General features: G+C 43.6%; 2 protein-coding genes across 6 annotated transcripts; one reads left to right on the top strand and one right to left on the bottom strand.

Moving 5' to 3' along the window:
* Window positions 1–1452: 1452 nt before the first annotated feature.
* Window positions 1453–7368, bottom strand: zbtb49 (zinc finger and BTB domain containing 49). Of its 5 annotated transcripts, none has more exons than XM_012862227.3 (8): window positions 7313–7368; window positions 6768–6943; window positions 4325–5454; window positions 4180–4226; window positions 4020–4093; window positions 3139–3221; window positions 2848–3009; window positions 1453–2398 (listed from the first exon to the last, which is right to left on the bottom strand). In XM_012862227.3, the coding sequence occupies exons 2-8, from the start codon at window positions 6917–6919 to the stop codon at window positions 1677–1679; spliced, it is 2370 nt and encodes a 789-aa protein (XP_012717681.2). In that variant the 5' UTR covers window positions 6920–6943; window positions 7313–7368; the 3' UTR covers window positions 1453–1676. The 5 variants fall into 5 exon arrangements, with proteins under 5 accessions (XP_012717681.2, XP_021171926.2, XP_036007742.1 ...); XM_021316251.2 differs by having other exon boundaries at window positions 6768–6938; XM_036151849.1 differs by having other exon boundaries at window positions 6768–6929; window positions 7313–7342.
* Window positions 7369–8585: 1217 nt separating this feature from the next.
* lyar (Ly1 antibody reactive homolog (mouse)) lies at window positions 8586–13548 on the top strand. The gene is made up of 8 exons (XM_012862231.3): window positions 8586–9052; window positions 10159–10273; window positions 10361–10468; window positions 10653–10733; window positions 12379–12670; window positions 12803–12862; window positions 13095–13180; window positions 13288–13548. The coding sequence occupies exons 1-8, from the start codon at window positions 8931–8933 to the stop codon at window positions 13423–13425; spliced, it is 1002 nt and encodes a 333-aa protein (XP_012717685.2). The 5' UTR covers window positions 8586–8930; the 3' UTR covers window positions 13426–13548.
* The last annotated feature ends 1386 nt before the right edge of the window (window positions 13549–14934 follow it).

Genomic DNA, 14934 nt, shown 5'->3' with positions numbered 1-14934 from the left:
TCACCAGGGAGGCGTCCAGGAGGCATCCTAACCACATGGCAGAGCCACTTCAACTGGCTCCTCTCGACATGGAGGAGCAGCGACTCTACTCTTAGTCCTCCTTGGATGACTGAGCTCCTCACCCTATCTCTAAGGGAGAGCCCAGACACCCTTTGGAGAAAACTCATTTCAGCCGCTTGTATCCGGGATCTTGTTCTTTCGGTCACGACCCAAAGCTCGTGACCATAGATGAGGGTAGGAACGTAGATCGACCGGTAAATCGAGAGCTTCGCCTTTTGGCTCAGCTCTCTCTTCACCACAACGGATCGGTACAGCGCCAGCTTCACAGCAGACGCTGCACCAATCCGCCTGTCGATCTCCCGCTCCATCCTCCCCTCATTCGTGAACAAGACCCCAAGATACTTGAACTCCTCCACTAGGGGCAGTACATCCTCCCCAACCCGGAGAAGGCACTCTACCCTTTTCCGGTTCAAGACCATGGTCTCGGATCTGGAGGCACTGATTTTCATCCCGGCCGCTTCGCACTCGGCTGCGAACCCCTCCAGTGAGAGCTGTAGATCACGCCCTGATGAAGCCAATAGGACCACGTCGTCCGCGAATAGCAGAGACGCAATCCTAAGGCCACCAAAACGGATCCCCTCAACACCTTGGCTGCACCTAGAAATTCTGTCCATAAAAGTTATGAACAGAATCGGTGACAAAGGGCAACCTTGGCGGAGTCCAACTCTCACCGGAAACGAGTCCGACTTACTGCCGGCAATGCAGACCAGACTCTGACACCGGTCGTACAGAGACCTGACAGCCCTTATTAAAGGGTCCGGTACTCCATACTCCCGGAGTACCCCCCCACAGGATCCCCCGGGGGACACGGTCGAATGCCTTCTCCAGATCCACAAAGCACATGTAGACTGGTTGGGCAAACTCCCATGCCCCCTCCAGAATCCTGCTGAGGGTATAGAGCTGGTCCAGTGTTCCACGGCCAGTACGAAAACCACACTGCTCTTCCTGAATCCGAGATTCGACTATCCGACGGACCCTCCTTTCCAGAACCCCTGAATAGACCTTACCAGGGAGGTTTAAGAGTGTTATTTGAGATTTTAAACAATATTTAATATTTGAAATCATTGAGAAAACAGTGCTGAGAACTGCTTTTTAACAAAAAAACCCTCAGACTTAAATAAAGCAGAACTGGTTTATTGCTACCTGAATATAATTCAAAAAATAGATCTGTGCTTTAAGCAAGGATTTAAAGTGCAATGCTGTATATAAAAATAAACAATTGTGGTTTGTTGCAGGCTGTCATACTAACAGAAGAGTAATTTATCCTAACGTAAATGTCTAAAATGTTCAATGTTTGTGCCATACCCTAAAGACAAGCGGGCCTCCGGTATGAGCTGTCACAGGCTAAACATCCGCCGTTTCATCATTCAGAGCCTGGGCCAGAACACCATCACCCATTTGTTTAAAGAGCTGGATCACTTTAATGTTTTAATTTCAAGTTTTTATCATAACTCTCAGATGTCTAGAAGGTTAAACTTCTTTTTAGTCCAGTGACGTATTTTAGCACTATTATAAACTCCCCTTGAGGTAAAAGCAGCCGCTCACGTGATAAAAACCTATTTCAAATGACTTTTAGTTGTGGCGAAGTTGTTCCTCGCTGAAACGGATGCGATAATTTACTGCTCCAAGTCATTATCGTTCTCATTCTGCAGCGTCTTCATGGCCAGGCCCCAAAGAGTCACGCTGGAGATAAACTGGCCTTCACCCGACCTGTAGGGCCTGCTGGATCCTGGGAAGGAACTGCAGTGATTGTCCGAGGGAGGCAGGTAGGGTCTCCCTGCAGGGTCCCTGTCAATACACGTATTGCCGTTCTCCACATATGGGCCGTACACAGCCTCCTCAGTCGGTTTGTTCTGCTTCATGCGGTCTGCGGGGAGCAGAGCTAAGCCTCTCTCCTGGTGGCTGGATGTAAGGAGGTGATGGGGAACCAGGGAGCGCAGCTCTGGGAGGGAGGTCAGCGCCGGGCTAAGCTGCATGCTGGGACCTGCAGTCTCTATGGGTTGCATTGCTTGTGGTGGCGGAGGACTACATGAAGAGGGTTTCCCTAGGTCTGTGTCAGGCATCAGGGCAGAGAAGTGCTGCTCAGTGGCTGCCGCCGAGGGTTTAGTCTGGCTGAGCGGGTTTGCAGATTCAACCGGTCCGTTTGAGTTTTGGGTCTGCTCAGAGCTGGCCGTGGCGGGGCTGGAGACGGGGGGGCCCTTGCAGTGCATGTTGCTGTGTCTCCTCAGCATGGCCGAGCGGGTAAAGCTCTTTCCGCAGGTCTCACAGATATAGGGTTTCTCGCCAGTGTGTGATCGTATATGACGCTGCAGGTCTCCTGAGCCAATGAAGCACTTCCCTGGGTGAAAAAAAACAAGAAAACATAGCAAAGTGAATGTAAAACACTGCACACGTGTTAGATTATCCCAGATAAGGAGAGAAAGAAAGAAAGAAAGAAAGAAAGAAAGAAAGAAAAGTTTTCAATGGCTTCATTAAACAGCAACAGAACCAAACACAAAGGCTCTAAACAACCTTACATACCATCTTCAATCTCAAAGTTTTTTTTTTTGAAAAAGTGAATTTTCACCTGTCACCTTCACCACAACCATTTTATCTCATATTCAATAATTATCCTTGTATTAATAAGCCATGATTCCAGCAACATTTCAAATTGTACTTTACGTAGTGTTTCTTCGGTAACGGCGGCACAAAGAAAATTCATGTAATTGAAGAAAAAAGAAAAAGACCCCCAGAAAAGGACAACTGCTATTCTATCACTAATTGCTGACCAGACAGATGGTGCCTTACCACAGGTGGCACAGCTGTGGGGTTTTTCTCCAGCGTGGCGGGCCTTGTGCTTCAGCAGCTTTCTGTGCGTGTTGAAGGACTTTCCACACTGGTCACAGGTGAACGTCCTGTCTGTTGCATGAGTCCTCTTGTGCTCCTTGAGATTACTCAAATTGTTGAATCCTAAGAAAGAGACATAAAAAGACAAAAAAATAAATAAAAAATAAATTTCTCATATGCAGCCAGCCATTTTCCGGCCGAGCCTTTGAAGAAACACGGGATGAACGGAAACTGCTGTTTACGCAACGTTACCTCGGCCGCATATATCACACAGGTGCGGCTTCTCTCCTGTGTGAACTACTTTGTGACGCTGAACGTCCCCCGACGCAGTGAAGCTGGCAAACAAAGATTTGGGTTAACATTTAAATCAAATGTCTATTTGTTTAAATAAGTTTAGAGGGATGATTAAGGCTATCAGGGTACAATTACAATTTGATGGCACGACTTGTACAGAAGTGTAAAAAGCCTTAACATAGATTTAACTTTTTATGCAGTTGCATATCACACAAAAAACAATCATGTATTCATTTTATTTAAGGCCGTACAATGAAGAAAAAGTATCCCATTTTAAGTAATAGTTATTATGAACTAAATCACCACTGGCATAATTTTCAGCACCTCTACTTTTCAATACAATACAATATATGCTCCTTTAATATAAAGGCTGGAGCAAAATCCCTTTAGCTCGTCCAGTAACTTTGTGTATATTTATTATAACAGGATTCTTAGAGGTGCCAACATTTGGGCCACTGGTTATTTAAAACAATAAGTTGTTCTGAATATGTTGTTTTTTCTTCACTATATATATTGTACTTAAATCAAGGTTGGATTTGTTTAAGAATTAGATTTTGTTACAGCAACTGAAAAAAACTATTGATTTTAATGCTTTTTACAAACCTCTACCTGGGGTGGCAACAGATTTTTTGGGGAAAATTTAGAGAAAACCCCACCCTTGTATGTAAACTCGATGCAGAAAGACTCCAGGTCAGGATTTGAACCCACGACCTGCTTGCTGCTAGGCCACAGTGCTACCACCTTAAATAACAATCTCTAAATTGATATTTCTGAGCTCATTTAGAATAACAAGCTTGTTAAATGTACACATTTTTCTTCCACTGTGAAAGTAAAATTACCTTTTACCACAAAGCTCGCAGATGTACGGCTTCTCTCCGGAATGCCGCCGCAGATGGGTTTGCAGATTCCCTGCCTGTAAGAAAAAAAACCCGTGATGCCCCACGTAGCCCGACTATTAAAAGAACGCGCGCGAATCGAGACAAGGCAAGCGGGAAATACCTGAGAAAAGTTTTTGCCACAAACGTTGCACTGAAACGGCTTCTCGCCTGGAACAGAAAAAATTTCCGTTTGTGTTTGTGAATCGTTTAAGATGAATGCCGTTACCGGGTGTCAAGTGTGTACTTAAAAAAAAAGCAGGTAATACCAGTATGAGAGCGCTTGTGCAGCTCCAGGTTGCTCGGGTGCTTGAAGATCTTCCCGCACACGTCGCAGCAGTACTGCTTGTGCCCTGCTTGGTGAGGAGGCTCTGGCTGAGGCTTCAAGTTTTCCTCCTCTTGGTTCCCAGGGGGGGGACTGGGAAGCTGGGCGTCTGCCGCCTCCGAAGACTCCTCTCTACCGAGGGGGCTGCCGCCTGCCGGGGCTGCGGGAGCTTCGCCTGGAGCTCCCGCCTGGGCAACAGGCTCCCCTTGACGGCTCTCCTTGGGGCAGCTGAGGATGGGCTCGGCGACCGACTCGGAGCACATCTCCTCCAAGGCTTTCTGAGAGCGGAGGTAGTTGTATTTCTTCAGGTAAACCGCCTTCTTGGGCCGGACTGGCTTGTTGATTGCGGAGTCGGCCGGGTCGCAGGCAGGGGCGTTTAAATTACTCGACGGTGTCAAAGAGGAGGCGGCACTTTTCTCCGCCGTCACAGCTGTGCAAGGGGGGCTCGGCTGAACCGTGTTGCCTAAACCGACGGGCGCGCTGTTGGCGCCCTGGCTCATTGCGAGCTGACATTGCTGCTCGTCCACCATAGCCAAAGGCCCCGGGCCTTGATTTGAGGACGCGTTGTTATACTGGATCGCACTTTGTTTAAAGTACTGCTTGCTGTAGAAATTACGGAGTTTGTAACCGTGAACAAGCTGCTTCTCTGCAGGTGCGTGGGAGCCGCTTTGCATGTCACACGCCGAGCTGTTGTTAGACGCGGTCACCGGCATCCTCCGTGCGTGATCCATGTCGCTATAGAAGCTGGACCTCGGAGGATCGGACGGGCAGTGGAGGTCGACGTCATGAGGCAGGTTACTCCCCAAAAGGCAGTCGTGCTCTGAGCTGAGCATGCCTGGGAGGGCAAAGGAAGGCATCTCCACTGGAGGCGGGCAAGGTTTGAGGAAAGCGTTGCACATGGCCTGCAAATTTGGGACCTGCAGACTCTGAGCGATGTCCAGGAGCGCTTGCACGTTATCCTGATTAATGTCGATGTGGGAGGTGTACATGTAGTCCAGTACTTGGCCGATGCCGCCGACATCCTGGATCGCTAGGTTGAACACGTCGCTCTTCTGAGAGTTTTGGAACAAAGACCTGAAAAGATCAAGTCTCAGATCAAGTAAAACACGTAGAGGTAGCTCAATAAATGTGATTAGCATTGAACATTTATTTCAGTAATTCTCTTCCAAAAAATGAGGATCATATAGATATTCTTAATGGAATTATTTATTTTATTTGGGATGATTATGACTTAGTGGTAATGGAAATTTTAACAATATACAAGACCAATAAAAAAGGATGTTTACAACAGAAATGTCAGCCTACTGTAATGTAAATGGCCTGTACTTGTGTAGCGCCTTATCAAGTCCAGAGGACCCCAAAGTGCTTTACGCTACCTTCAGTCATTCACATCCTGACGGTGGTGAGCTACATTATGGCCACAGCTGCCCTGGGGCAGACGGACAGAAGCAGGGCTGACACACAATCTGCGCCACCGGGCCCTCTGACCACCGACAGCTGGCAAAGCGAGCTGTAGTGTCTTGCTCAAGGACACATCGACTGAGATGGTTCGAACCGGCACCCCATCGGTTACAGGACAAACTCCTAGCTCCTTCCGTTGTCACCCCAAGTTAAAAGCAAAGTTATGCCTACCCGTGAAAAAATTGATGTATTCTTACTTTCGTTGAACTTAGAAGTTTGTTTCTGAAGGGAAATGTGTCAAAAGATAATCAATGGATCATTTGTTTGCTTGTGTCTACTAGTATTCCAATAATTTGTCTTTGATGATGAGCATAAGTCTTTGAGGCTGGAAAGCCTCCTTACCATTACCCTAATCTTTAGCTCCCGTTCACCTTTTTTATATATTTTATATTTTTATTTATCTATATGGGATTTTGTCTGTCTTTACCTTCCTACAATGCAAATGGACTGGGTAGCTGTAAAGAAATTGCCCTTTAAGGAATTAATAAAGATCAAATAATATGTTTGGAGAGCGGCAAACATATGTAACCTTAGTGTAATTTTGGTGAGACACTGGCTCCTTGTGGAGGGAGCTCTGGACATCCAGGCAGCTCCATAACCTACGAATGTGTAGGCCCTAACATAGATGTTTATATTTAAAAATATTTTTGTATTAGATTGGTATATTTTTTTCCTTAAAAAATTGATTGTATGATTTCATTAGCTGTATTAATTTCAAACACCAAAATTAATGCTTGAAATAACTATTCGGAAATGAAACAAACCTGTGACATTATTTCTCTCTAATATGAGTTTCAAGTTGAACTGAATGACTAAAATGAATGAACTTTTTTGATGACACTCAAGTTTGTTTGAGATGGACCTGTACACAGGGATTCAAAAGTAAGTCGCAAACAAAGATGGATCAAATGAAGACGTCAATGCACCTGAAATAGGAGCTGAAAGCAGCGAGGACATTTTTGTGGGCTTTGAAGCAGACACCTTTGACCACCAGCATGCAGTCACAGAGAAGCCCTTGAATCCTCTGCTCCTGGAGCTGCTGGAGGAGGTAGGAGCTGTGGCTGGACAGGGTGTCCATGGTGATCCAGCTGCTGTAACTACTCTATGAAAACAAAACAAAAAACACAAGAGCCAAGCGTCAAAACAACTAATGGCTAAACAGGATATTTACATCTCAGGTCAGATAGCATCCTATTAGCTTGTAAAAAAAAAAAAAAAAAATCACAATATAATTGCACATAGTTCAACAACAGCGCGGAATACGCAGAGCCTGAGTTCACGAGACCACCCATGCAAAAATTGGACGGAGCAGGCGATGTAGCGTCAAGGCCATAGAAAGTGACGTAAACCTTTTATGGCGCACTTCTTTGTGGGAATCTACTGTTTCCACAGATATGTATTTGTAATGATCAGCCGTTTAGCAAAAATGCATCTGCAGTCAGTCCGGATAGTAAAAAAATATTTCCCCCACCTTTTATTGGGATGATCGGTCACTTTTCTACAGTAGCAATTCTACGTCACTTCCTGGTGCAACACTTATTTTGAACTTCCTTAAACGTGAGACAGACCGTACCGGGTAGTTTGTTCAGGATAGTTTTTTTTTCTACATGAGGTAATTTGCTGCTTAAAACTTAATTGGGGAAAATGTTTTTTAAAGCTTTGTATATTTTGGTGAACATTGCTCTCGTCACAGGCACGAGGGCTTTGACGCATTCCTTGCCCTGTAGAAACGATACGTAGACGATCCGGCCATATTGTAACAGGCACGTCCGCGAGTTCTATGAAAGCAACTTTGCAAAAGGTATTCCGAAGTATAGAAACACTAAAGTTTATACTTTATTAATTTAGATGTGCTGTTATATACACAGTTATGCACTTCTATTTAATGCCTAAAAAGAGATAAGTTAAAAAAGAGAAGCTCACACGGTCTTCTTGCTTACTCATTTAATTTACTTCAGAAATGACCAAACCTATTTATTTGTTTTTGTTAATAATATAAGTCTTGGTATTGTACCCATTTTGCCTAAAGTTTTTATCTAAGGAAAAAATATTATTATTCTAAGATTATATAATAAAATGCTAATAAAATATAATAATACTAATACTACTACTACTACTACTACTACTACTACTACTACTACTACTACTAATAATAATAATATGTTGCTATTGTTAAGCAATAGATCCTGGTTCTTTGGAATAATGGAACTTGTGTACGCTTGGTTTTTTGGTCATGTTTTGGTAGCTTTATAGCGGTTGTCTTTGAGCTGATAAAGGACATGCCCACTTATAGCAGATTGTTATTTCAAGTTTCATGCTTTTGTTGTTGGAATTCAATCTGCAGCATTTATTACGTAGGCCTATATATAATTAGATGTTAACCCTATAATTATCCCCACCAGCTTCCTTACTGGTGAGTTTGCCAAGTTGCAAAATCCGTCTGCACAGAAAGTTCTCCCTGGCTCTGATGAACACAACCCCACAGCCTGTTGTGAAACAAAACAAGTAAATTTGCACACAAACACATGACCTCCTGTTTTCTTTATATTACCAAAAAAACACGTACATACTATTTATTGTTTTATTTATGTTGTCGAGGGCGTCAGGTTGCAATGTCTTTGCGCTGTGAAGGTGTACCGATTCTTGCCTTTGCACTTTAAGTACACGCCACTCACAACATGGCGGCAACATTGCTGGAGCAGCCTACTTGCCAGGAACTAATATTTTGGGGTTGCGTTTGAACACGGAACGCTAATCACGTGGTTCCTGGTCGCGGACGTTGTTGGTCGCGTGTGTTTTGAAAAGTTGATATGAAAGGAACTGGTGCGTTCGTCCTCACGTGTGCTTTCCACGCTGTCTTCAAGCCAGAGGTTTACTTTATCTATCCGCGTTCAGACATTCCTTCCTGCATCGCTGCTGCTCGTTAGATCAGCCGACCGACTTTAGTTTGACCGAGCGCTGCGGTCCCCCTGGTCCTATCTGAGCCTGAGGGTTTCTCATCGATCCCGGTTGGTTTTTACCGGGGTGCGCATGCTGGCTGCATAAGGGGCGTTTACGACAAGTAACTCCCGAACAGAACCGTATCGGCCATGGTGTTCTTCACCTGCAACGCGTGCGGCGAGTCCCTGAAAAAAGCCCAGGTCGATAAACACGTGATGAAGTGCCGCGGGTGCCAAGTTCTGTCCTGTATCGACTGCGGAAAGGACTTCTGGTAAGAACTGCTTCCTTTCCCCCGGTGGCTTCTAGATTTACAGTGCCTTCTGGCAGGGATCCTGATCCATGAGTACAACTGAGAAAAGGTGGATTGATGTTCTGCTTAGTGCCATTGTCCTGTTGGAAGATGAACCTCTGCCCCGTCCCAAACCAGCCACTGAAAGGTTTCTTCCTCAGTTAAGCTTCATTCTTCTCCCTAGACTAAACTTACCAGCTTCCCTGTCTGCACTAAAGAAACCATCCTGAAACCATAATGCTGAATGAATAAATTACACATGGGCAGGGCCCTACTTAACAATTAAGATTCCTTTCAATATACCTAAGTTATGGGGGTTCTTGACCAAACTTTGCAGGAGGGGTGGGGGCAGTGTTTTTTCAAAGGTGCACAGAACAAAAGATTTTTTTGGGGGGGGAAAACTTGGTCAACATTTTATCGTTTAATGTATTAAGTAAGCCAAAGAGCCTGCAAAGTGGCTCTGGAACTGCAGGTTGCAGACCCCTGATCTTCTTTTCAATACAGCTGGAGCTTAACGTGAAACAGCTTAATTTTTTATTATTATTACTTATTTATTTTTATATTTACTTTTGAATTATTTTCTTATTTTATTATTGGGTAAAAACATAAACAAAAAAAAAATACAACTGATCCAAATGACCAGGCAGTCACGGTATCTTTGTCAGCATTTATCATCCTAAGAAATTTAATATAATGTTTTTAGTACAGGGGTCATAACAGGGGCCAGGAACAGTTCTACAGGGGCACAGGCCCCTGTTGGCCCCTGTCTAGAACCGCCCCTGGTTGCACATGATTATATTTTGAGATGTCAGGGTAAAAAGGGGCTGAAATATAAATGCAAACTACTCTTGGAAGTTGGAAGACCATGAGTCATTTTCCTTCCAGATCATAATTAGGCAGTACGCACTATATTTTGTAGTTCCATCACATAGCATCCCAGTAAGCCTATTGTAACATGTGGGTGTAACGTGACATTACAAAAAGTCAACGAGTTCCAGGGGTTTGGGACCCTTTTTTTTTTTTATGCGCCGAAAGTCACTTTAGAACCACGTTTAAGACGGCTCCTGTCTTGTTTGTGTGTCACGCAGGGGCGAGGACTACAAAAACCACGTGAAGTGCATCAGCGAGGATCAGAAGTATGGCGGAAAAGGTTACGAGGCCAAGGCAAATAAGGGAGACGTGAAACAGCAGCAGTGGTTGCAGGTAAGCGGTCCGCATTTGACCACCGGTGGGTGCACGGGTGAGGAGGTTGGCTCTTCTTTACGCTGCCTTGTTTTTGTTTTTTTACAGAGAATCAATGAGGCCATGAGCAAACCTGGGGTCAGTGCCAAGCTGAGAGATGTGCTCCACCAAGTCAGTGCTTATGAAAACGTACCGAGGAAGAAGGCAAAGTTTCAGGTCAGTGTTACATGATTTTATTGTTAATGGAAAGCCTCCTTGATAATCAGAAGAAGAGATTGGCAGTGACATGTTATCTGAAGTACTTTAATTGAGGGGGAAAGGTATGGGGGAATGAATTCTGGTTAAATGAAGCAATGGGATCAGTCATAATTTTATTTTGTTTTTTGTTTCCCTTTTTCAGAACTGGATGAGAAACAGTTTAAAAATAGCAAACCCTGGGCTGCAGGAAGAAGTGTGGGACATAATTGCTGCTGCAGACAGTGTAAGTAATTTTAGCGTATAGGCTCTTTTAGATAACCATCTAACTACATTCCTTCATTTACAAGCACAAATTTCTTTGTTTTAGATTTTATACTCTCACCCAACACAAAATTTAAGTCAATTAAGATTATGTATTCATTCCAAAGGGAGCCTGGATATAAAAATTGAATAGACAGTAGTGAATAATTGTAAAACTATTGAAAGATTTTACAATGTTTTCAAAACCTTTTAATAGTAAATATCTGAAAACTATTCAGTTCCCTTTAACCCGGTATGTTGTTGAAATTGTTCTTTTTTTAACACCTATAGATTAATATATTCTATTAATGTTCTGTGTTACCAGATTGCTGAAGCTCAGTTAGATCTAATGCATAAAATCTACGAATATAATTTTTTATCACATGATCATGTCTGCACCTTGACTGGAGACTGGGGTCTCCAGTTAACACAGGAATATCCTATAATATATATTTAACTCAGTTTATTTGTGTAGCACCAAGCACGTTGTGCCAGTGGGCAGTCGCTTGTGTCGTTGACTTTGCAGCAATCCCTCATACCAACCATGCATGTGGTGACAGTGGAGAGGAAAACTCCCCTTTAGCAGGAAGAAACCTCCAGTAGAACCAGGCTCAGTGTGAACAGCAATCTGCCATGACCGACTGGGGGTTTGAGAACACATAGCGTACACACAAAATGCACATTAAGCACTGATCCAGGAGTACTTTCTAGGTGAAAGAAAAGTAAAAGGGTAATGGCAGTATTAGCTCCTTTAGAGGCTTCATGTAGGAGAGAAACGCAGATTAGCTCTGAGCCCTTTATCAAGCCTGGAGGATGAAAGAGAGCAGATAATAAATAAAAAAAAATCAACTTTGTTGATCTCACAATGAAGAAATTCACTTCTGCATCTTAACCCATTCCCTTGGGGAGCAGTGGGCTGCCACTGTGCGGCACCTGGGGAGCAATCGGGGGTTAAGGGTCTTGCTCAGAGACCCAGAGTGCCGGCATTGGGATTGAACCGGGTACTTGCATCCTTCTCTGAGTGCAAGCGTGCTGCTCTAACCACTCGGCCACGAACCCCCCAAGTACAGTCAGTAAAAGCTCAGTCAGCAGCTATTAAAAGAAATATATTAGCTGCATAAATATTTGATGTTACCACCCTTTGCCTTCAAACCAGCATTGCTTCTTGTAGGTATATTTGGAGAAGGTCGTGGATTCTGTAGGGCTGCAGTCAGCTGTATGCTGCACCAGTGACACCAAACAGGTTCTGGTGCTCATCAGTGTCACAGGTCGGTTGAAACGGTCATTAGCAGAAACCGCTGTGGAGGAGGCTGAAAGCTGGGAGAGGAGCAGACAAACTGTGATCAGACCGGTGTTTCAGGATGTGCTGTTCAAGCTTCTGTTGAAGAAGCACAAAGAAACTGGCAGCGTTGAGGACTGTAGACACAGCAGTGGGCCAAGCAGAAAAAAAAACACCAAGATTATTTCCCTTTGAAAGACGCCGTCCAGCAGAACCATCAGCTCAGCACTGGCAGAAACGGATAACTGGATAAAGTAGACCGTTGGCTTGTTTTGTTAATGGATGTAAAGGAAAGTGTCGAGAAAACAAAGAAAGTATCTTAATTTTAATCCCCCATCTATCATCCTAGGCTCCTCCGACCGCACAGCCAACCAAAGAACCTGCAGTCCGCATGGACACCAACGGGACCGAGAACCACGCAGACCAATCAAATACCGATGCGAAGAAGAAGCTGAACAAACGCGAGCGAAAAGAGGCCCGTCAGCAAAAGAATGGAAAAGCTTCCAAACGGGACGAAAAAAGAACCGCAGAAGAAGAACCAGAGAAATGCAAAAAGAACAAGAAGGATAGGAAGAGAAAACACGAAGAAGATGATCAGACAGAGGATGGGGTTGACAATGAGGATGTCAAGAAAACAAAATGTAATTAAAACTGCTTCTTTACATTCACATGGTTTATTTGAAAAAGCATGCTTTTCATAATTATGCCATTAACTAATTTAAGGTGTGTATCTGTTTGCATCAGCTTTTATATTAACTCTTGTTCTTTTGCAGTTGATGAAACGGCAGATGATCTCATGTCAGAGGAAACCGAAGATCAGGCTGTTCCTCAGGGTAACACCACTTTAGATTGACTTTAGATAAAAGTTCTGCCACGTCTCGTTATCCCATTTCAATCATTATGTGTCACTTAGTTATTTAAACAGCAATAAATGAGAAACTACTATTTAGCATTAACAAAGCCAGCAGAGGTCAGTGTCGGCTCTCTGTTTACACAGAGGAGATGACCCTCATTAACCGTGTGGTGCACCGAAAAGCCTAAATATGTTTCCCATCACTCATGCAGGCAAATTCAACTGGAAGGGGAACATCAAGGCGGTGCTGAGAGAGTCATCAGACCAGGAGCTGTCCGTGAAGAAACTTAGAAAGAAGGTGAGACGCCTGACACACTTTAGTTCAGTCCTCTATCCTGAATGTGGTAGTCTTTAAATGCTACCGACTTAACATTTGCTAAACCAAATATTTTCCGTCCCTTGCAGGTTTTGGCAGCCTACTACTCCTTCACCGGTGGCAGTAATTTTAAAACCGAAGAGGAGGTGTTGGCACTTTTCAACAAGAAAATCACCAAAAATCCCAAGTTTAGAGTTTTAAAAGACAAAGTAAAACTTGTGCAGTAGCCTCCTCCTGTTGTTCACGTATTGTTTTTTTTGGTTTAAATGAACGTTATTGTTGTTGTTCTCCCTGGTGGCTTTTTATACAAACGAACAATCTCGAGGATTAAATGGATTTTACGCAAGTGAGCCTGCTCTGTGTAATCAATACACGCTTGCTTAGAACGCGTCAGTGCTGTTTAATGTATAAAATGACGGGACCAATGGAAGGTCTGCTTTGTTGCGCATTCCAAGCTCACGGTAAGGCCGGGAAATGGCACCTTATCTGCGGGATTGGATGTTGAGGTGGAAAGGAAGAGACGCGGGGAGAGGTGCACCTGAGCTGAATCCGACTCTCACACGGCACGCAGCTAATGCACATTCCTCCGCACTGCGAACGGGGTTCACTTGGCTGGGGACACAGAAGCTCCATAGAAGCAAAACGCCTGGTGTCAGCCTCAGGTGAAGTTTTAATGCTTTCTGATTTTCCGCGACTAGAATAAGCAGTTTCTTTACCCTGTACGCGCACACACCCACCCACCCACACGGTGGATGAGTAAACCTGCCCAGCTTTATGAAGCTCCTCTAATCCCAGGAGGTTTAACACTGATGCTCATTCATCACGCTGCTTACCTGTAACACTATATTGCATACTCAGGGTTGTAGTTGAGCTGTTACTCTCCAGTTTGCTAGTATTAAAATTGTTCTCTCGTCCAGCGTACGTCAATTGGATTTAAGTCCTGTAGGTTGATCCAGACCACACAGGATATTGAGTTAATTGTAAGGGGGGGGGGGGGGGTCTAAAACCACTGCATTCTTTTAGCTAATATAGGTTCTCATTAAACTCCAGCAATGTCGTAAATTGCTAGGATCAGAAGGACCTAGCAATCGTTTGACCAGTTACTGCTCATAAGTTAGTTCTAGTAAAAGTTGAATGGTGCTATATTTATCAGAACAACATTTTTTGGTATATTTGTGTGCCGTTCCACCTGTTGGTTAGATTGCCTTAACTTTGGGTGTACAAGAATGTAAACAGAAGGTCAGTGATTTTCAGGAAGAATAAAACTGGACCATACAATTTAAAAAAAAAAAAAAAAAAAATCAGTGTACATGGATTAGTTTTTTGCTTCAGAGTTCAGAAGTAGGAGATCAGTGTCAAATTCTTGCTTTTATGCTAAATACAGCCTGGCACGTAGAAATCTACTATGTATTCTGTAAAGTCGATGACAGGCAGAACATAGATAGGTTACATGTTTTTTTTTTTTATCTTAGTTTACAGTTAGACTGAGGAGTCAGGTTAATTGATCCTTTCTAGATAAAATGTTTTGTCACCTTTGAATGTTGCAGAGAATAAATAAATAAACAGAAGTGGTACACCATCAAAAAGCTGAAATTGTGTAGGAATGAGTTTTCAGAGGATAAAGAATATATTGATGGAACAAAAGAAGAACATGCATAAAGCAGATGGGGGGAAGCCCATTTCACAATTCATTACAAAATCTCATGATTTGGTTATGAGGTATTGTTGGTATTGTT

This window comes from Fundulus heteroclitus, chromosome 20 (genome assembly GCF_011125445.2).
Source record: "Fundulus heteroclitus isolate FHET01 chromosome 20, MU-UCD_Fhet_4.1, whole genome shotgun sequence".
NCBI lineage: Eukaryota > Metazoa > Chordata > Actinopteri > Cyprinodontiformes > Fundulidae > Fundulus > Fundulus heteroclitus.
Note: the sequence above shows the minus strand (reverse complement) of the source record. Positions and strands in the feature narration are given on the sequence as shown.

Excerpts from the sequence above, each read along its gene's own strand:
- lyar (XM_012862231.3), top strand. The coding sequence starts at position 8,931 with ATGGTGTTCTTCACCTGCAACGCGTGCGGCGAGTCCCTGAAAAAAGCC. Across the intron at positions 12,671-12,802 it reads GGATGTCAAGAAAACAAAAT|TTGATGAAACGGCAGATGAT; the intron begins GTAATTAAAACT and ends GTTCTTTTGCAG. Across the intron at positions 13,181-13,287 it reads TGAAGAAACTTAGAAAGAAG|GTTTTGGCAGCCTACTACTC; the intron begins GTGAGACGCCTG and ends CGTCCCTTGCAG.
- zbtb49 (XM_012862227.3), bottom strand. The coding sequence starts at position 6,919 with ATGGACACCCTGTCCAGCCACAGCTCCTACCTCCTCCAGCAGCTCCAG. Across the intron at positions 5,455-6,767 it reads GCTTTCAGCTCCTATTTCAG|GTCTTTGTTCCAAAACTCTC; the intron begins GTGCATTGACGT and ends TGATCTTTTCAG. Across the intron at positions 3,222-4,019 it reads TGCGAGCTTTGTGGTAAAAG|CTTCACTGCGTCGGGGGACG; the intron begins GTAATTTTACTT and ends TTTGTTTGCCAG.